The 20,985-nt window shown below is 41.3% G+C and overlaps 1 protein-coding gene across 1 annotated transcript; it reads left to right on the top strand.

The window, feature by feature from the left end:
* Positions 1-844: 844 nt before the first annotated feature.
* On the top strand, positions 845-20,070 carry tshr (thyroid stimulating hormone receptor). Its single transcript, XM_035144790.2, has 10 exons — positions 845-1,187; positions 7,189-7,260; positions 8,223-8,297; positions 11,160-11,234; positions 11,916-11,990; positions 12,738-12,815; positions 13,336-13,404; positions 15,351-15,428; positions 17,151-17,339; positions 17,783-20,070. Exons 1-10 carry the CDS (start codon positions 991-993, stop codon positions 19,236-19,238), a joined length of 2,364 nt encoding a protein of 787 aa, XP_035000681.1. The 5' UTR covers positions 845-990; the 3' UTR covers positions 19,239-20,070.
* Positions 20,071-20,985: the final 915 nt, after the last annotated feature.

Below are 20,985 nucleotides of genomic sequence, written 5' to 3'. Positions count from 1 at the left end.
AGGTAGAGAATCCTTCTGTGCAAACACAACCGCTACAAACACTCATTCATCCCTCTGTCAGTTAAACTCATCAATGTAAATATGGAGGAAAGACAGAAACATGGCTCTGGCAGCTGGATGGAGCAGACTCTCAGGGATAACCCAGGAAATTGTATTTACACAACCTAATGTTTTGCACATGTGTCCTGTTTAATGTTGTTATTGTGTGTGTTTTGTGTTGAGGCAGCATTTACCTGTATCCAAAAACAATTAAAGTAACTTTAACCTAAACATAAAACAAGCATACTTAAAATGCATGAAGTTTTTAAAAATTCAATATATGAAGAATAATTTGAGAAAAAATACTGAGCTTATATACCACTTGAAGATTAACTAGAAGCATACAACCAAATTAGTGTGGTAAACCTAAATGGAACCATACTGTCCCCTTGTGACCCTAGTGGCTCTCGATTTAAAATAAAACTGTATAAAGGAGGGGGGGCAAAGACATCTACGCAAAACCTTATACATCAAACAAGCATATACCTAAATGCACAAGGTTTTCAAAATTCAAAAAGTAAGAATAATTAAAGAAAAATAAGAAAAATATATAACTTGAAGATTAACTTGATTTTACTTAATATTTGTTGTATCATGATTTTTGTTTTCGCAAAATAGCTTTGACACAACTCCCAAAAGCATTACTTCTCAAGTCCAACACAAGAGTGCCTCAGAAGTCCTCCCACCCCTCATGTTGGGAGACCACCTCCCAACCCAGCACTGAGCTGCAGCATCTCCACCTTCTCCACCTCACACGAGCTGCTGTGGCCCCTGTAAAGCAAACTGCACTTTCTCCCCACAGCTTTATCTGAGGATTTACTTCAGCCCGCAGCAGCAGCAGCAGCAGCAACACACGCCACACAGTCTTGGTGCACACATTGGCTCTGTGGCGGACATCAGGGGCACTTCCAGGTGGAGGACAACGCAGCGGGCACCCTGCAGGACCCAGACATGCCGTGTGACGGGCTGCAGGTGGTGACATGCGCCGTGCTGACGCTGCTGTGTGGGGCTGCTGTGTGTGTGAGCGCCGTGATGGAGGCTGCTGACTCCTGCCCTGCAGAGTGCGACTGCTCCGAGTGGAGGACGCGCACCATCTCCTGCGTTGACATTGATATTCTCCCCAGGTTCCCGGCGAGCACCGAGGCGCTGTAAGTAGGCGTTCAAGACGCATCTGTAAAAGTGATTTCTGCTGTTTCCCCCTGTCCCCCGTGCCTTCTGAATTTAAAGTGCTCTTAACCCCGAGGAAAAATCATTATAATATCATGAATATTCCTCCAAAGTGTTCCCACGGGCACTTTGAGGCTGTCTGTGATGTTAAGCAGCTCTTCCATTTTGAGGTATTATATATATTTTTATGCCTATTATAGGGTCGCTAACAAGCTATGTTCAAGTTGTCAGTTGGACTTTTATTCTTGATTCGGTTTTATGTGTCCAATCTTAAAAGGTCCTGGAAGAATACGAGAGGTTTTACAATAATTGCCATGGAGATGAACTTACAAGCAGTTGAATGTTGAATGTGAGTGCAATGACTGTAAGAAATTAATTTATTTTATGGTCATAAAAAGATTAATTTAAACCCCAATATTAACCTGAAAGTATCATATTGCAAAGCACTGATATGACTGAACAGCTTAAAAATATAGAAACACCATCATTTATGGTTGATTTGTTTGATATTTTGATCATTATCATGACTATTGTTAAATCATCTATAATTTAGCTTTACAAATTCACAACACTATCCCACGGCACTTCAAACTGCTCCTGTCAACATGGTTTGTCCTTTGAGTCAGTTTGAGTGATGCATTTTGTGAGTGGGGAAACTTTTAACTACTAAATGTTATTACTTCTGGAGTTCAGTTTCAACTTTGACCTTTGAATACAGACATTCTCTGCTTGCAATTAATTAACAGCAAAAGTCGGACTGAATTATTAAGGTGATGGTCTCAAATAATACACCAACTTCTCCTTTTCAAAAAACAAAGTATTTTGCTTCCAGCAATATAACTATATAATTATACAGTATTACTGTCAGCAAATTACAGCTTCTGCTACTAATTCTATTAGTAATTTTCTGTTGACTCGCCTATTCTTTTCAAATAACTGTTTGGTTTAATATAAGGTAAGAAAATGGTGACATGTGTTCATTATAATTTCAGAGAGCCCAGGGTGATATCTTCAGATTGTTCACTTTGTCAGACAAAATGCCCCAAATCCCCTAAAATATTCCATTTAAAGTTAGACATAAAGGAGATAAAAGCAGAAAAGCAAAGTTATACCTAAGGCATTAATTCTTCTTCCACTCAAAATCCAAGAAAGGGAATTAAAAGCATTGTCAATACCATTAGAGTGGAGAAAAGAAAGGGCTATTTCCTGTATGGCTGTGTATTTAGTGGGCAATTAAAACAACTTTTGATTTCTTTAAAAAAAACAAAACTAGCCAACAAATGATCTACGTTCCATCTGTTGTCTTGTTATCGGAGACCCCAAGGACTCTGTGAAGAATCCTGTGAGTCGACCTGACGTAATATGTCAGGGTCGCTGCTGAAAAAATATGGCAGGACTTTTACACTTCCTAAATTGCTTAAGTGCAGGGCGAAAAATTACGCAATAGAGAGCGACCATAGTTTGCCACAGCCCTGCGGAGTGATGGAAACACATGCCCTTCTGAGGGACTCCATGGCAGATGTGGAAACATGGAAGAGTGAAAAGTGGTATTTCCATTTAAATCAGCATTCTTGAGCAATGCCCTCAGACAGTATTGCATTATCCAACCTGCAACGATGTTGTGGAAGTAACCAAGTCGATACATTCCCAAATATTTCAAACATTATTTTAAAAATTCTGTATGAATAGAGAAGGGAGAAGAAGGGTGAAATACTGCATTTTTCTGGGTTGTTGTCTGATTCGTTGGTTTAGGGCAAAAGTGATGATGTTGAACAGGATAAACATTATTCCTGCAACAGATCAGCACATTACCATTGTCCTTTTAAGTAACACTTGTTACCCTGTTACAAAATTCCTCAGGAGCACTGATGTAGGCCTCGCTAACTCAAGGAGAAGGTTCTGCGCCGTGTTGTGATAATCCTCATTCCTCTCCTACAGTTTATTGGAACATCACTCCAACAGCAGCCATCACAAGAAATTATCTCCCGATCACTGCTCCAATTCACGTGTGCAAGTGCCCCGATGTCCCCCACGATTTCCTCACATTCCTGCCCAGAGTTTACCCAGGGCCCTCCAGGAGGATAGAAAGACATGAAAGCATGGCACCAAGCGCTGCCCTGTCGCCACCCTGATGAAAAAAAGATCTGCCAAATAAGCCCAAAATAGACGGTGTGTGGAAGGGGATGTTCTAGCAGATGAGGCGTAAGGAAGTTTGATTTTGTCTCACACACTCACAGAGGAATGAATGACCCTGCTGCCCTGGTCAGGCCAATGGGGTCCAGATCTACTGATTCTGGACAAGCCCGACTGTCAGTTCCTTTTTTCTATTGGCCTTTTGTCTTGCAACTTATTTGCTCTGTCAGGGACTTGGTCTATTAGTTTGTCTTTCACCAAACACCAAACTCAAAATCCTCATTCATTAAGTTCCATGAATTGGACCAAAGAGAGATCACATTACATGCTTATAGTGGACGAATCTAATCGGGACACTTTGCTTACAAAGGTAGATACTTTGTGTCGGCACTGTTTGAATTCAACTTCAAATTTACACTGCAAGAGTGACTCGTAAGTAACGTTTTTGGTAAATTGCATCTAGAATCTCAGTTAAACTTTAAGCTAGTGTCAGGGTCACGTAGCCTCGCACAAAGTGTGGAAGCAAGGACAAGATTGTTTTTTTTACACTTTTTGTTTTAGTAGAGATTAAATGATTATAGATATTAATAAGTGAGCTTTAGATTCACTAGTAGACTACATTTCCACAAAGCCAGGTTAGCTATTTTTATTTAGAGCCCGTTGCAGCCCGTCTTTGTGATAAGCTAGTTTAATGGAGCTGGCTTCCGTTTGCATAAACTATGTTTAACGCACAGATTTGAGAGTGGCCTCAGTCTTTTTCTCTGAACCTCTTCTCGAAAGCAAATATGTGTGTTTCTAAAAACTATTTCTTTTAAACCTTTCTTTTTCAACATGGACGGAGAGTTGTGCTCTCAAGTTGCCCTTCTTCATCGGTACAATAATTTTGAATATGTCCAATTTTGGGCAAGAAGTTTGTAACTGTCTGCGCTAATTCTGGTTTTAAGGTAGGCGTTCGGTTCAAATTTATGTTGTGGAGGAAAATGTGTAATAATTCTATTCCCAAGACAAAAGGTGAACGCAAAGCAGGCGTCTGTGTGAGAGTGTGCGTATGTGGATACTTTGTTTGGAGCCTTTGTGTGTGTGTGTGTACTTGTGGTGGAAGTTACTCTATGTGCCGCTGGGAGTCAGAGAGGTGGAAAGGAAAGCAAAGACATGCTTAAAAAGTCTGCGTAGCGTGACTCCCGGCCGCGTCTGGACGATGCATTCAAATACAATATTTACTTTTTACAGCACATTTCTCAAACACCCAGAGAGTTCCATTTGAGAATAATTAAGAGTGAAAAAGACTTCAAGGGAAAGAAAAGGGAACGCAGCAGTTCCACTCAGAAATCTTTGGATTGGAGTTTAAACGTGATAACTCATTGTCCCTCAAACCCCTCATCTAAACTGACTGGAGAATAAAAATCTAATGCTGTTTCCTGAATGGTTACAGATGAGCTCCGGGCTCTTAATTGTAAAATAAGAAGTGCAGGGACATTGAACATGATGAGCCGTAGCTGCGATTACTGGAAACACTGACGGCCTCGCAGCTATTAATTTGTGCCGATGGGTCATGTCATGGAAATGGTTACTAGTATTTCACATTCGGCCATAATATCCCAGTGTGTTTATGAGAAAACAAACAGGAGTGACATTTTGTGTATCACTTTAAATACAAGCCATTACTAGGCGACTTATTCTTTTAACTCATAAAATGTGCATCAGAGGAAATTAAGGATCTTTGTAGCGACACCATATTTTACGTGAATCACACTGGAGAAAGTGCAGGTTGAATAAGTAACCTACCCGCTCTATACACAATAGTCACCACAGACTACTACACATCAATATGAGACAGAGCCTGTAAACACAGCCATGTTGTCAATCCAATGTTGACACTATTATAAATTATGTGGCTTCTCCCCACTTCAAACTCAATTCCCAGCCTGTTTGTTTTCTCGGGTTTCTATCCAGAATTACAAATTGAGGGAGTCATTTTCTCCTTAAGCCTCCGTGATGGGCTCGTTGGTCTTCTCCTCGAACTCCTGAGGGAAAGCGCACGATGGTATTTGGGTTTGAGCGCGGCGGCGATACAGCGTGGTTCTGACGGGGGTGTTTGGTGTCAGGGTCTGCTCTGTGTCCCGCTGTTTGTTTGAGTTTGTCAGAGTGTGCGCAGGGTGCTGTGTCTACTTAGTGACTCAACCCCCTTCCCCCCCCCCCATGCATGTGAGCGTGATTCAGGCTCCGGGGGCCAGATCTGCAACTTGTGAATTAGTCTATTGTTCTGCTGATGGAGCAAAGGTGAATGAAGATGGTGGCTTTGTTGTTGTTGGTTGAGACAGGATGCGTTGGAACAAACTCTGAATGTGCATCCTTCACTACTGAGAGGGCCGGGAATACAACATGACAAGTACACATGTGGAGACCATCTTAATCTCTTTCTTCTATTGTCATGTTGTGATTCACAAATCTACCACAACAAAATATGCCACAAGATCACAGGGAGGAAACAACACGTTTTCACATGTGAAGTGCTCGCAATGTACTTTTTGACATTCTGGAAAAATACGTTAATTTCCTGTTTTGTGGGGTAAAAACATGAGAAGAAACAATCTCATGTCTATACTGTCCAATAGGAGCAGGTTAACTTAACTGGCATAAAGAATTGCAACAGGTACTGATCGAAGGAGACAAGTTCCACCTATAGCACATAAATTAACCCATTTATATAATGTTTGGTAAATGCATACAAAAGCTGCAGTGAAAATATGATTCTTGCCAGGCAGCCAGCAGAGACTCCTGCCAATAAATATTTGGCACATAATAACTCCAACATATCATTTTTACACTCCAGTTTTTATTTGGATTAAACATGAGATATATCAGGTACTTTTCTGAGCTTTCGATGTGCTGTTTGATGTATTTTATCTTACCCTTGAAAAGAGCCAGACATCACTGTCTATCTACATCCAAGCCTTTTTGCTATGCTAAGCTAATCATGGCCATATATTCATATTTAAAGACATGATATTGATGCTCTCTTTGAACTCTCAGCAAGAAAGCAAATCCCCCCAAAAATGTGTGGTGATTAATTTTCTTTTCGAGCAACATTTTTCAGCAAGCTTAACAGTTTGATTTAGCTACAGAAATATAGATCATATTCTAAATATTTTTATGTCTCATAATATTCCTCGGTTTCACAGTGAAACAGAAACATTGGGTTCTAATTTATTAGATCAACATGGAGGTGTGTATCACATACTTAGGTCTTAACCTTACTTTCTGAAACAGTGTCCTAAACCGACCCAGACATTGTTTGACTTGGCTGCCATATCAAGTCCATTCAGTTCCAAGTCTTTGTTTTTTCCCATGTTCCTAGAAGAAGGGGGGGTCTGTTTTACCAGTGACTTCAAAGAAACCTGTAATCTGATGCTAATTCAACAGCATTGTGCCTTTATCTGTGATTCCCCTTCTCTTTCCTCTATCCTGCACGCCAGACACACTCTATCTCTTTCTCTTTAGTGCCCTCGTTGTCTGGAATTATTTGACAAAATGTAAAGACATAAATGATTGATAATTTAATCAGTTTAATTACATCTTGAGCATTTTTTCTGCATTTCTGTAATTGAAGGTAATTATAGTCAATATCTCCAAGTGATTTTGAGTTTCTCCAAAATGTTTTAGCATTTTAGGAAATATGTTTCTTCTTTGTTGCTGAGAGTTATATTAGGTGTTTCTGAATAAACTATTTCTCCAAAAGAAGTCAAGAACACTGTGATAAAAAAATATTTTTGTCCAACAAACAGAGGATGTTAACAGAAAAGTTGAATATATGTCAACTAAAATGTCCATTTTTTTTATTTTAACCAGATGGTTTTTCGAGACCCAACTGTCATCCATGCCAGCGGATGTCTTTTCCAACTTGGTCAACATCTCATGGATGTAAGTGGCGATCTAATATAATTATTCTACTCAAGGTTTGTCAACAAACACTTTTCAAAGTTATTCTCATCCACCTGTTTTATTTCCCCTAAAAGTGGGAATATTTCCCGGTTCCAAACTATCCGGCCTTTTCCTTCTGCCTGCCACACAAGCAGATGATGTGCTCTCTGTTTAGTATCACCGCTGCATGGCTCCTAATCGCAGCTGGAAACGCTAATGCGTTCCTTCATCAGGAATGTTGGTCCTTCGACCGCAGTTATAGGCTTGAACACTGGCTATAGGTTTTCCAGCAGAGCGATGCGAGTGTTTAGACTCCCTGTAGAGGGGCACTCTCTGTGTGGAGGTAAAATACACTTGAGCCTTGATCCTCAGCAGCCGAGTTCAACATCTGCGTCCAAGTCATGCATGAAGGGAGACAGAGGTGTAAGAGATGATTGGCTAGTGTTTCTATTAACTCTTTGTTCACTATCTACATAAAAATGACAGAAAACCAATAAAATGTGTAGTATTTAGTTTGTTAATACGTTTTGTTTTATTAAATGCCTCTTACTAAACTAATTAAATAGAATATGTGTGTGTGTGAAGTGATTTTTTTTAATCCAGTGCTAAGATTCAGGGTTTATTCCAAGAGCAAACATGTTGATAAGTAACAACAAATGAGAGCAGAGTGACTGACGACTGGGTAATGTATATATGAGGTGCATTCCTTTAAAATTGCTCCTGACTTGGGGGGCTCGGGAGACAAGGTGGGCTCATAAATCCAGGAAAGAGTTGCAGGCTTCAGGATCATTTTTAGAACCGCACGTTTAAAGTCTTTTATGAAAGCAGGTCTCACATTTCGCCCTTGCACAGAACCTTCATTCTCAAAAAATCAGACAGACGGTTAAGAAAACGAATTATTTTGACATTACAAAGATGATTTGCTCATTAGATTTGGTGTAACCTTTGCTTATTCCCGTCAGATATATATCAGTGGACGTGAAGCTGCAGAGGCTGGAGAGGCACTCATTCTACGGCCTGAGGAAAATCACCCACATGTGAGTAACTAAAGGAAAAGGGCACGCTCTTTATTGATCGTCATCGATTAAGCTGTTCCATTTGCTCTGCGGAGAGAAAAATGCTTAATTCTGAATCTTGCCGGCAGCAAATGGAAGTGTGGAGGAAACTGATTATGAGCTTATTTCTGTCCCGCTCATCATTTACTTCTCCTCATCAGGGTGGTACGTACGGAGCAGTTTTGCAGGGGTTTAAAAAAGAACCCTGTTGTATGGGGTTTACCAAATGCAGTTTAGATAAGAATCTATTCAATTCAATGACGGAACCCATTATCTGGATGCATTTGGTGCCTAATAGGCACGTTAGAGCCGAGACGCTAAACAGCATCCACTATGTGGCTTCCCGCACTTCATCTTCTTCATGCTCCAGCTCCTGTTGATGCAGCTCCGGGGAAAAAAGTCGAGCAAGGTGCACTCCATTCTCGATTATAGGATAGAGATTTATGGCCGAGTCTCTGGGTGGACCACATACTTTCCAGCAGAACACCTCCTAGCACTTCATATATTACTGCGAGACTTCCTGCCCGCGTGAAAGATTTGTTCCAAGTTATAGCATCTTGTAACACAGCAGTTTGCTGTGCGCAATTTGTTCCCGATCCTCAATTGCTGTATAAAATGTGGGCTGTTTGAAAGAGTAACTATGATTAACAGCTACAGACAGGCTCCAATGGCCCGGCTTGATGCATATTTGGCTGTCATTTTCGTCTTAATTATCCCTCCTTTTTGTCTTCCCTCATTGGCTCCCTGATCCCAGGTATCAAAATACAGACAAGAACGATAATTCAAACCACTAGCTCAGGGTTGAATCTGTGTTCTGGGGTTGTATTTTGGATCTCTGGGGCCTATTTGCCGCTGATTGGTGTGGTGTCGTGCCATACATCAGATAATGGCATCTCTCTCAGGTTTCCTTCAGGGTCAGACACAAATTAATGCTCCGCTTCCTGTTGGCTGCTTGAGGCCGACAGCAGCTGTGGATGGAGGAGTGCAGTCGGGGCTGAAAACTCAGAGGGGGCTGGGTAAAGTTTGTGTTGAGCCACCATCAATGAAACCACCTATTTCAACCAATTGTTAGGTTTATACAGAAGCTAAAAATTCACATATTAAATATTGTAATATTGTGTAGTGCAAATAAATCTCTATTGGCAAATGATACATTGCAACACTGATTTAAATGCACAACACACACACACACACACACACACACACACACACACACACACACACACACGCACACGCACACAGATCATGAAAACCTCTACATTCTTGGAAAAAACTCTGGGGGGAAAAAACTCTGGCACAAAGGAAAGTGTTTTATCTTCATAACAGCGGCAACGGCAGTTTGTTTGAATCACGTAGAGGAAATAACTTGCATAAAAGCTGCATTAATAAATATATATTTAAATCAAACTAATTGCAGAGACAGAGTGACAAACCCACCTAGAAGTAGCCTTTCATCCAAGTCTGCAATTCCCCACAGCTCCCCATTAAGTGTTTTAGCATCTTTAAGCTCGCTGTTTTGGTTTTTAACTTCTCATCAATCAACTTTCCAGCCACTGAAACAATAAACATATTGTGCTCTACCTACCCGGCACCAAGTGGCAGAAGGACTTAGCCAATGGTTTCTCCTATGTGCCAGTGATACATTTTACCTCTGCCACACTAACCGGATTCTACCTTTTATTGAGATTGGATTCATCTTTGCGAACCTTTTCATATTGTTTAGTTTATATGACAAGCCAAAGTCACCATGGCAAAGAAACGAGGACCACACACACTAAAAACATTTTGTCAACAGAAAATCCAAGTAAAAAGAATATCAAATTATCATTAATACTACATAATTGACCTTTGGTTGAAGCCCTAGTTCTTAAACAGCAGCAGCGGGAAGATGAACCCCTCACACTCAGGGACCTCCACTGCCCTGACCACGTCTTTCTGCTGAGATCAGTGTGGTTTGCCTGGTGTGTGAAGAAGGAGCCAGGACACATGTTCAGGATCACCACATGGCTTCAGGCTGCAGAGAGAGGTGTTCAGTCCAGCACGGGGCGCACCAGAATAAACACGCTAATGAAACACTAATTGGACTCCACTTCCGGCCGTGGCTGTCTGCACTGAGCCTCCTGTCTCCTGCACACTGGCGTGCACCTTGCTATGTTCTGTCAGCAAGTTTGAAGACTACACAGTGTGTGTTTCCTACAATGTCGTATTAGAGCCAGGTTGAAAAAAAAAATAATCGGAGATTTCGGGGAATAAATGTGTAATAATAGGAGAATAAAGTTGTAATTTTAGGCTGTGTGTCATTTTAGTGCGGGGAATATCAGAAGATCAGCCGGTTGCCTAAATTAAAATGAGGAATGTGGAGCGCCTTGTGAAGTTATACTGCACAGCACCACATTATCATAAGTGTCAGGACTTTCAAAAGATTGCATAAGAAAGCTTTATTCGGAAGAAAGAACCACACAGAAGGAAAGTGACTCTTCAGGGAAGGAGGAAATGTTTGGAATTGTTCAACTGGATGTGAGTTTATCTTTGGTTACATCCGTGTGACATTCAAAGAGGTTTCATAGTTTCACAATGAGATTGGATCAAGATTTTGGATGCAGAGGGATTGAAATTCGGTTGAACGGCTCATTTAGTTACTTTAGCTAGTTACTTTAGTTATTTAGTTACTTAAAAACTAAAACTTTAACGTCATTTCGTCAACATAGCCCTAATTACGCTGTCCTAGTTTCTGAATGTGTTTGTGAATAACATTTTTTCTCCTTAACTTATGCTGTGAATTGGTTTGTATTTATGTGTAAAACATTTTCAGTAAGTCTCTTTCTTGTCTGTTTATTCTTCCAGAGAGATACGTAACGCAAAGAGTCTGACCTATGTTGACCCAGAAGCCTTTAAGAACCTCCCAAACCTCAAATATCTGTGAGTTTTTTTTTGTTTTTAAATCATACCGGTTTTGGAATTGCATAACCAAACACTAACAACACTGTGGCAACCCGAAAAAGATGAGCGGTGTAGATTTAAAATACTTGAGTCTGGCAATAATTTAGACATTGTGATCTATTCATAGAATTGTGTGTGTCAGTGTGGGCAAGACTGAGTCATGCTTCGTTTGAATCTAATGTAGTGGTACAGGCTGTGTTTAGAAAAATTACTGCACAAACTAAAAATAGATGGAATCAAACCACTTGGAATGAGAAAGAAAGATGTCAATCTCGGCGACCACTTGGTTAAAATGTGAATTTTTGAGTCTGGCAGACAATTGGCGGTTTCTGTTTCCGTCCAGAGAACTAAAGTTCATCGATGTAGCGTGAGAGTTCAGTTTAGTGTGATGTAAGCATTTCAAAAAACAAAGCTGAACTCTGTCAACTGACGGTGATTCTTCAATTTACACATAAAATGAGTTGGGCTGGGCTAATATTAATTGATGCAGTTTACTATACAGTAAAGGTTTGAGGTGGGATGTCCACATCAGATCTTCGGAATGTATTGATAGTAGCAAAGCTCATTGTAATTTTGCATTTCACTTGTTGTGTGATTAAGGATTAATACCTGTGGGTCTCAGTTGCCTCTCCTGACTGTTTGTATTCCTGTTCTTCTCAGGGGGATTTTCAACACTGGCCTCACTTTCTTCCCTGACTTGACCAACATCCACTCTAATGACATGAACTTCATATTGTAAGTTACAGCATCCTCATAGTTGTTGAATCAGGCACACGGTTCAACATGTATGTTAGCTAACACTGGTATTTCCTGCTTTTTAATGTTAGCTGTCAATGATATAATAAAACAAACAGAAATGACAGTTTTAGGAAAATAATCAGCCATTAACACCCCTCTCCTGTGCTTCACTGTAGGAAACAGGAAGATGGTTGTGTTGTTTCACTTAGTGGTTAAGTTTTCATGATTTTGACAGCGTGATAAAGGAAAGGGAATGAACAGTAAATGAAAGAAAAATCACGTCATTCTCCTTTGTATTCCCTGGAAGAAAGACGGGCAAGTAGCAACATTTTGTTTGGAACACAACGCATCAGATTATGGGATGTGTGGTCTCAATTTTGGGAAATGGTACCATTAACCAGGGTGTTATTACTGTAAAAAATGCTACAGCAGCAAAAAGTGTGTGTGTGTGTGTGTGTGTGTGTGTGTGTGTGTGTGTGTGTGTGTGTGTGTGTGTGTGTGTGTGTGTGTGTGTGTGTGTGTGTGTGTGCGCACCATGTCTGCTTCTGCGTGTTTCTATGAAATGAGGTACATCTGTAGTCACCTCTTTGTCATCACCTTCTCCGACAGATGCTATGTCTAATTATATACATATTTGAGAATACATTCATCAACACTACATTTCTCTCCCTGCCATTTTCCAATGAAAGGTATATAATCACAACACCTCTTCATTTCCTGTCTCATCTGTCCCTTTGATTGCAGGGAAATTGTTGATCATCCCTACATCACTGAGATCCCAGCCAACTCATTCCGTGGCATCACCAGCGAGGTGCTGACAGTGTAAGATAAGACAAAAACCATAAATATGTAGAATGAATATAAAGTGTGGACTAACAATAGTATAGTTTATCCCTAAATCCAACAAAATCCCTAAAGTAGCTTCTTGGAGACGCAGGAATCGGCAAAATGACCTCACTTTGGAAACATGTTCTCACTCTGAACTAACTTGAATCTCACCAGGATAGTAAAAGCAAGTACACACAGAGACGCACAGAGAACAGGCAGTAACACATGAGCCAACCATATACAGACCATATATATAGACTAACACAAACATGGACGTAGCGGGTGCTGCCCCCTGTCATGGGTACTCACAGAATCACTTTCTGCACACAATGTCTAGCACACAAACAATACACAAGTGACAGTATATTGTAGGCCTGGTTGAGGAGGACTCACTAAGGAATAATTCTGAGAGAACAGCCCATTCCAAACAGGCAGATCTAGAACGCACACTGCACTTGTTTGACTTCAAGAAGGAAATTCTAATCAGTGCTATTTTCTTGTCTTTTTGCTCCAGGATGCTGTATGGAAATGGCTTCAGAGAAATCCAGCATCATGCCTTCAATGGGACCAAGCTGGATCAAGTGTAGGTTAAATGGTATTTCTGTTATGTGAAACCTTATTTTCACAGTTTCACGTTTTGGGAAATGCTGCTTTCTTTCAGCGAGTCAGACGAGAACACTGATACCACTCATAAATATACAGCCTGCAGCTGGTTAGCTAGCCCCGCTTAAAGAGTGAAAACTGGGACACAACCAGTGTGGTTCTTTCCAAACATAACTAAAGCTCACTAACATGTCATAGCTTGTTTGTTTAATCCAAAGAAAATCTGCAGTGTTTTTAAAAAACGACTGGTGGTTGCTTTGTAAAGGTTTTGTTCGGGACTATGTCTTCGCTCTTTCCACCTGTTTCCAGTTTTGCTGGGCTAAGCTAAATGGCTGCTGTTTGGCTAATCTCGTAAAAATGGATTCTGAAAGTGAATATAATGAATCTATAGGCAACTGACAAGATTTGGGGGCTGGAAGTTTTATGGTTTCTGTTTCTAGTTTGACCAATCACATTTGAGCAGCTTTTGGTTGCCGGCAGGTAAACCATCAGTGTGGAGAGCAAAAGAGGACTGAAATTTTGACTGAAATTTATTGGTTATTGGCTTTTTAATTTATATGTATTCACATGATAACGATTCACCAGAATATCGTCTGGACCTAAAACACCAAAAAATCATATCGGTGTTTGTGTTCTGTGTTGAGAGACACTCGACTTGTGTGATAAAATAAACTACTTAGACTGGATAATGTCCGGGTATCGGCTGTCTACACTGGTAGCCCCAAAATATTGATTGTTGCCCCTAGAGGCTAATCCGTCTTAGTTCAGAGGCTAAATCGACGAAGTTGGCCGATCAGCTCTGAGATTACAGTTTCGCTGTATTTGCAACATGAGAGTGGTATCAATCTGGAAAATCTTGGCAGAATAGCAAATTCCCAAAATTTTTGATTAGTCCTTAAACATGTGTATTGTATTAACTGTACGAGTTTTCTATTATTTCCATCATGAGTGTTCACAGTTTCATTTTTATACGGTATGATTTTTCTATGTGGTGCTGTATCTGTCGAGTAAGAAGCCTTGCAGTTCTCAAAAAAATTAGGTGGCTCAGTGTTTTGCCTGGATTAAACCATTGCTGACATCTGGCAGGTGTATTTCCTTACCCAGAATTAAACTACAAAAGCAGCAGGACCACAGCTGTGTCTCTATGGGCCTTCTCATATGTACCGAAGAAGGGCTTAAGCCCAGCTCTTGATTAGTGAGCTGGAGTTCTCATGGGAAAATATGTTTCCAAAAGTGGGGTTCAGGAAGTCTGCATTAAGAGTCCCCCCCCTCCCGTACGCTCGGTGACACTGGAGTCTAAGATTTTGTGACAGACTAGTAAGAGAATCATTTCACACTTGGAAAAATAATGAGTCAGTGAGAAGAGACTAAGTAAGAATTGCCTCCTTTTTACTCATTGGTCTCAACAAGTTTTTATTTCTAGTCACCCCCTGGTCCAGAACCCTGCATATTGAGGATATGAGGTATATGTGATATTAATTTAAAGCGTCTTTCGCCTTTTACAACACCTACATAAAGTCGAGGTCCTTCTAAGAGCCTAATTAAGCCATTGGTCTGTGACTATGGTGAGACTTACCACATTGATGTTTGTGTTGGCGCATGATCTGCTCTGAGGGGGGAACTGATCCCAGCGCAGCCTGACCAAGACAAACACATCCCTCACAACTCTATTATGCTTATTAGATTTAGGAGTCAGGGAGGTGTAGTGAGGGTGCAGTATGTTTAAGGAGTATGCCATCACAACATTTTGATTGAGACCTTCTTTATGTCATATTTCACCCCTGAAATGTGAGAAAATAAACACAGAAATGTACAGTGATGAGGCTTGGGGAAATATTATGCCATACCTCGCATCTGTCGGTCTGATTGAAATGTGAAGGATTACTTTTCTCTTTATGAACTTAAATTTGTGCTTTCCTATCTCAGCGACCTGCACAGGAACAAGTATTTGACCAAGATGGATGAAAGGGCTTTTGCTGGCACCATTAGCGGCCCCATGCTTCTGTGAGTATCTGAACTACTTGAGAACTCTGAGCCTCTCTTATCTTATAATTACACACAATCCAAAAAGATGAGCCGTCAATGTTTTGTGATGGACCTGAAAGTGGCATTAATCTCCGAATTCAATTCCCTGTAAAGTACCACTTCACTGGTATATATTTTAAATTCACATACAGTATTAAAACCCATTTTTAAGTGTATGTATCAATAACTAATACTTTCAATAATCACAATGTGCAGACAAAGGGTAAAAAATCATTGCTCCATAACTGTGTTTTTGACCTGGAAATTTGATACGCATGCAAGAGTGTGAGTGAGAAACGTCCATTGTCTGTCTGATACTGTTGTCTTTCTGCCATTTTTAAGGTATTTTAAATCCGAGACCCTGTTTTTAAAGGTGTTCGATACCAAACCCCTTAACCACGGCTATCGAGTTGCTGTTGTGGTTCTGATCTTGCCATTAAGTGTCTGAGAAGGTAAATGGGGTTCGTGCGCAGGTCTTTCTCTGTTCCACTGAGGAAAATGGCCTGAGTGAGGTCACCTCCTTGAGGTCATGAGCTAAACATCTGGGAATGGCAAAATCAGACATGACACTCGTTGGGTCTGTGCAGATTTTTTTTTTCTTTTGTATAGTGTTACACAATGTGTCCCATGAGAGGAAAAGAGAGAAGAGGACAGAGAAGTGGGGAGTGCAAATGGGACTAAAAAAGAACAATTGAGCTCTTAGCCGATATAAAATTGCTCGGATTGTGTTTATTTTATTTAATGAAATTATTCATTGACTTAGTGGTATAATGGGTGAGGAAACTAAAGAAAGCAAAGGAGAACTTGGCCTCTACTTGGCCCCTAGAAGGGGGGAGCGGACAGCGCTGTACAGTGGAATGTCTTGATAATGGGATCACACAGGATGTTGGTGAGATTGTCAATCCCTTGAATGTCTTTGTCGCGATGAAGTTGAGCTGGCTTTGGCATGACAACCGAGCGCAAGCAATACCAAATGTAATTGCTTAAAGATGAAGTAGTGAGGAGCTCACTCAAGGAAACAGATGGAGGATGTTGTTTAATCCATCTGTGAACGCTTCGGCCTCATCAGATCTCTGATGATCTGCTGATACTATGGCTGAAAGGTACTGAGTGGTGACTGCGTGCTGTTATTTCACTTTGTCACATGAAAGTATAGCGCTCAGTGTTATTTATATAATGGGATTGCCGTATGCAGAAAATTGGGGTATGCAGAAAATTCTATATTATCAACCGTATCGGGGCGTAGCTTAGCATCAGTGACCTCAACACGTGCGTTAATCCATGATTCCGTGACATAGCTTTCCATACTTAATCCTTTGTGGAAAATTCTAAATATTTTTTTTTCAGCAGCATGTTTTATCCCCAAAGGTGTTCTCATGACCCCTCTTGTCTTCTTTCTCCCAATAAAGTAATTTATATGGCAAAACAAATGTTTGGATTCAATTACCATGGACGTAATGTATGTTTGAGTGAAGAAGAGTATTGTGAAAATGTTGGAAAATGTTTCCGTGGTGTTTTGGGTATGGGACCAACTCCCAGATGAGCGTACGTTCTAATGTGCATTGGGTTGAATCAGGGCTAAGAGTTATTGGGTCTTTACATTGGAGATAGCTCCAGTTTCCCCACCACTCTCATCATCACTGTTGAGGGTTAAACATGTATTTATAATGTATATTCTTTCATTCTCTTTCTGTCTTAAAGAGATGTGTCCCTGACAGGGATCAGCGCGCTGCCGACCACAGGTATGGATTCGCTCAGAGAGCTGAAGGCGCGCAACGCCTGGGCCCTCAAGAAACTTCCGCCTATCAAAACCTTCAAGCACCTCACCATCGCAAACCTCACGTACCCCAGCCACTGCTGTGGGTTTAAAAACCTCAAAAAGAAACGAGGGTGAGCTATCATCTTAATTCTTCATTTTGTATTCGTCGCACATACTAAATATGACAGTCAGAAGTGGAGGAAGTGTGTCCACAGCTAAAAAAGACAAACTGTATCCAATGGAATACTCTTGTAGTGCATTTCGTGTATTCGAATGGTCTACCACAGTGAGTCAGGCAGCTGCACTTGCATAGTGTGGATCTTGGCAGGGATTGAAGCAACTCTATGATGTGTTTACCTATAACTTTTACAGTGCTGCCATAATTAGTGTCACTCATTACTGTTATTGTAGGAAGAAGGTTGACCCAGACCAATAATGACTCTCAAAACAGAATTCCCTTTTCTTCAACTTGATATATAAATGATTTGATGGTACATTAAGTGCTAGCAAGGACTCCGTCCAGGGCTGTGTTAAGTGTTCGTCTTATGCCTATTTGTGTGCATGTGTTTTTCAGCTTTTTGGAGTACATCATCTGTAACCTGACTGTTCTCCAAGACCAGCATCACAAGCGCTCCGTGGGGCCCCTCCGCATGCCTTCCCTCCAAGGGGACAGCGTGGTCGAAACAGTCCCCGACCTAGAGCCAAGTGACGGAGGTCAGACAGACTCCCAGCAAGACTGGTGGAGAGGTGACTTCCATGGCAGCCTCCACTACCACGCCTATTTTGGGGGCCAGCCAGATGAGGATGTGGGTTTTGGAGAGACCCTAAAGAACCCCCAAGAGGATACCAGCCAAGATTTTGACAGTCGTTATGATTATGTGGTGTGTGAGGAGGGAGAGGAGGTGGCGTGTTCGCCAGTACCCGATGAGTTCAATCCTTGTGAGGACATAATGGGTTTTGGCTTCCTGCGAGTGTCTGTGTGGTTTGTAAGTCTGCTGGCCATTCTGGGAAACGTGATAGTGCTCCTGGTGCTGCTCACCAGCCATTACAAGCTCTCTGTCTCCCGCTTCCTCATGTGTCACCTGGCCTTTGCAGATCTGTGCATGGGGATTTATCTCCTGCTCATTGCCTCAGTAGACCTCCACACACGGGCTGAGTACTTCAACCATGCCATAGACTGGCAGACGGGTCCTGGTTGTGGACTTGCAGGTTTTTTTACGGTCTTTGCCAGTGAACTGTCTGTCTACACCTTGACAGTGATCACTCTGGAGAGGTGGTACGCCATCACCTTTGCCATGAGGCTGGATCGCAAGCTGCGTCTGCACCATGCAGCAGCTGTGATGCTAGGTGGCTGGTTTTTCTGCCTTGTCCTCGCGCTGCTTCCTCTCGTTGGGGTGAGTAGTTATCAGAAGGTCAGCATCTGTCTCCCGATGGACACCCAGTCCACAGTGGCTCTGGTCTACATCTTGTCAGTGCTGGTCCTCAATATTCTGGCCTTTCTTGCCATCTGCGCTTGCTACTTCAAGATCTACTGCGCAGTGCACAACCCTCACTATCATTCTGGATCCAAGGACACAAACATCGCCAAGCGAATGGCTGTCCTCATTTTTACTGACTTCTTGTGCATGGCGCCCATTTCCTTCTATGCCATGTCAGCCGTGCTGGACCGGCCACTCATCACTGTTTCCAACTCCAAGATTTTATTGGTGCTATTCTACCCGCTCAATTCTTGTGCCAACCCGTTCCTCTACGCCATCTTCACCAAAGCGTTCAGGGGGGATGTGTTCATCCTCCTCAGTAAGGTGGGGCTATGTCAGCAGCAGGCACAGCTGTTCAGAGGCCAGACGGTGTCATCGAAAGGCAGCAGCGGGACATCTCAGGTCCGTAGAGACAAGTGTAAGGTCAGGAAAGGAGAAAGTGGAGGGCAGGATGAGGTGCCCATACACCTGAGGAAATGCTCTGGACATACCTACCATCAAGCAGTCAGCCAGCAGGCAGGCCCTGAGGAGAGCCAGAGCCTGAACACGTGAGCCAAACACCAGCTTGAAGATGTAAAAAGAGAAGTTAGACAGGTTCAGGTGGGACAGGAGAGGCCTTGAAGTGTTTGTCGACAGATCCGTTTGGATATTTCACAGAAAGCTCCAGTATTCTGTATCTGCTTCAACTTTCAGGCCAAGTTCAGCTGTTTTCACAATTACAGCTGTGATGATTTTATGGTTCCAGTTGATGGAAAATATCAAGTGTCAGTGAAATATGAGCTCGACTTCATCTCATTTATAGTCCTTTCTATTCTGATGGACTGGATAGAACAGAGTTCATCGTAAGGAGAATAGATATAAAACTCAAACATACATTGATGAATATGTTTTATTTTTCCAGCATTTTATTATTGTCTTGAGTTTAATTCAAGTTCCTTATCTGCTCGCAGTGTGGCATTGAGGCACAAGAATATACCGTACGTCAAGTTGTCTCAAGCATTTCAGTTTCCAGTGATAAGAGGAACTATTTGTGTCGTATTTATACTTGGTTCAAGGACACACGGCCATTCACAGTGGAATGTGCATACGGTTGATGAAAATACAAAAACACAGCATTTGTTATCATTTCATCAATACCTGTACCTCTGTATATAATCTAAATACAATGTGGTGTTTGGTGATTTATAGATGAAAATATGACAGTGTCTGTAATTTCTATGCATTTCTTAAGGGTGTTTACCTTAAACTGAAAGGAATTGTGCTCGACTGTAATGTTGGACACCGGACATGAGTGTTTAAACAGTGAAAGTGGACTCTTAACTTGTACTTTAATGTGGCTTATACCTGTATCAAATTGATATATCCCTATTTTGAGATTCATGAATATTTGCCTACTGTTGTTTCTCTATGTTATTATGATTTCTTCATGTTATAAAATATTGTCAGTTTCACTCATTGCTCTAACCACTATTTGCACAGGTACCTCTTCATCTCCCAAGAGCAGGTGATCCAATTACGAAAGAAAACACGAGACCCATTTTAATTATTAGCCATTTTCTGCAAATTACACACAGGTATGATAATCACAAATATATACTGTTAAAGCCGTGTCTCTCCTTCGGAATGTCCTGGTTGTTTTTCTAGCATGAACGTGATATTTTTCCATCCTCCTGCGGAAACAACTGACTTATACAATCAGTGGAGATAGCTTTGCCTTTGCCGGGAGAGCCTAAAGCAAATACAGCTGAGACATATGTGAGCTGCCGCGCTGTGACTTGTGAGATATTGAGCTATTATGAGTTAAAGGACACCCTTTGACAATGGCAGCTTAACATCTGGTTAGCATTTCATCTGCTGGGTGACATTTTTTAAAGGAAATATACAGATGAACAGGGGGATTTCAGGAAAAAGGGATAATTTCAGACTTTTTTTTAAAGGTTTGCCTTCAAAGTCTTGACGATATTTGACCAGACTGCTGGACAGTTTGTTTCAGTATGGAAAATATAGCACAGCGCTACCAAATCTATACAACCCCACTGTATTCTCGAAGCATCCGTGAGTTTGAATCGGCCGTAACCTCAAAACTGGAAGGATTTCTACTTTTTAAGTTGAAAAAATTAAGAGTGGCATCTGCTCACTGTGTTCCAGACTCGACTCACGCTGCAAATTCCTACAGGACTAACAGGACATCAATTTCAGATGAATGTTTTCCACAGCTCTGTGTCCATCTCTTCCAGTCACCCATTAACAACAATCCAGTGTGGACTCTTCAAACGCTAAGCTGAAGCTTGATGTGCCT

This window comes from Hippoglossus stenolepis, chromosome 20, assembly GCF_022539355.2.
Source record: "Hippoglossus stenolepis isolate QCI-W04-F060 chromosome 20, HSTE1.2, whole genome shotgun sequence".
Taxonomy (NCBI): domain Eukaryota; kingdom Metazoa; phylum Chordata; class Actinopteri; order Pleuronectiformes; family Pleuronectidae; genus Hippoglossus; species Hippoglossus stenolepis.
The sequence above is the reverse complement of the archived record's forward strand: the minus strand, read 5'-3'. Positions and strand labels throughout refer to the sequence as shown.

Bases quoted from the DNA above. Each gene is read 5' to 3' on its own strand.
- tshr (XM_035144790.2), top strand. From the start codon at position 991: ATGCCGTGTGACGGGCTGCAGGTGGTGACATGCGCCGTGCTGACGCTG. The intron at 11,991-12,737 runs GTAAGTTACAGC...CTTTGATTGCAG, and splicing joins AATGACATGAACTTCATATT to GGAAATTGTTGATCATCCCT. The intron at 17,340-17,782 runs GTGAGCTATCAT...TGTGTTTTTCAG, and splicing joins AACCTCAAAAAGAAACGAGG to CTTTTTGGAGTACATCATCT.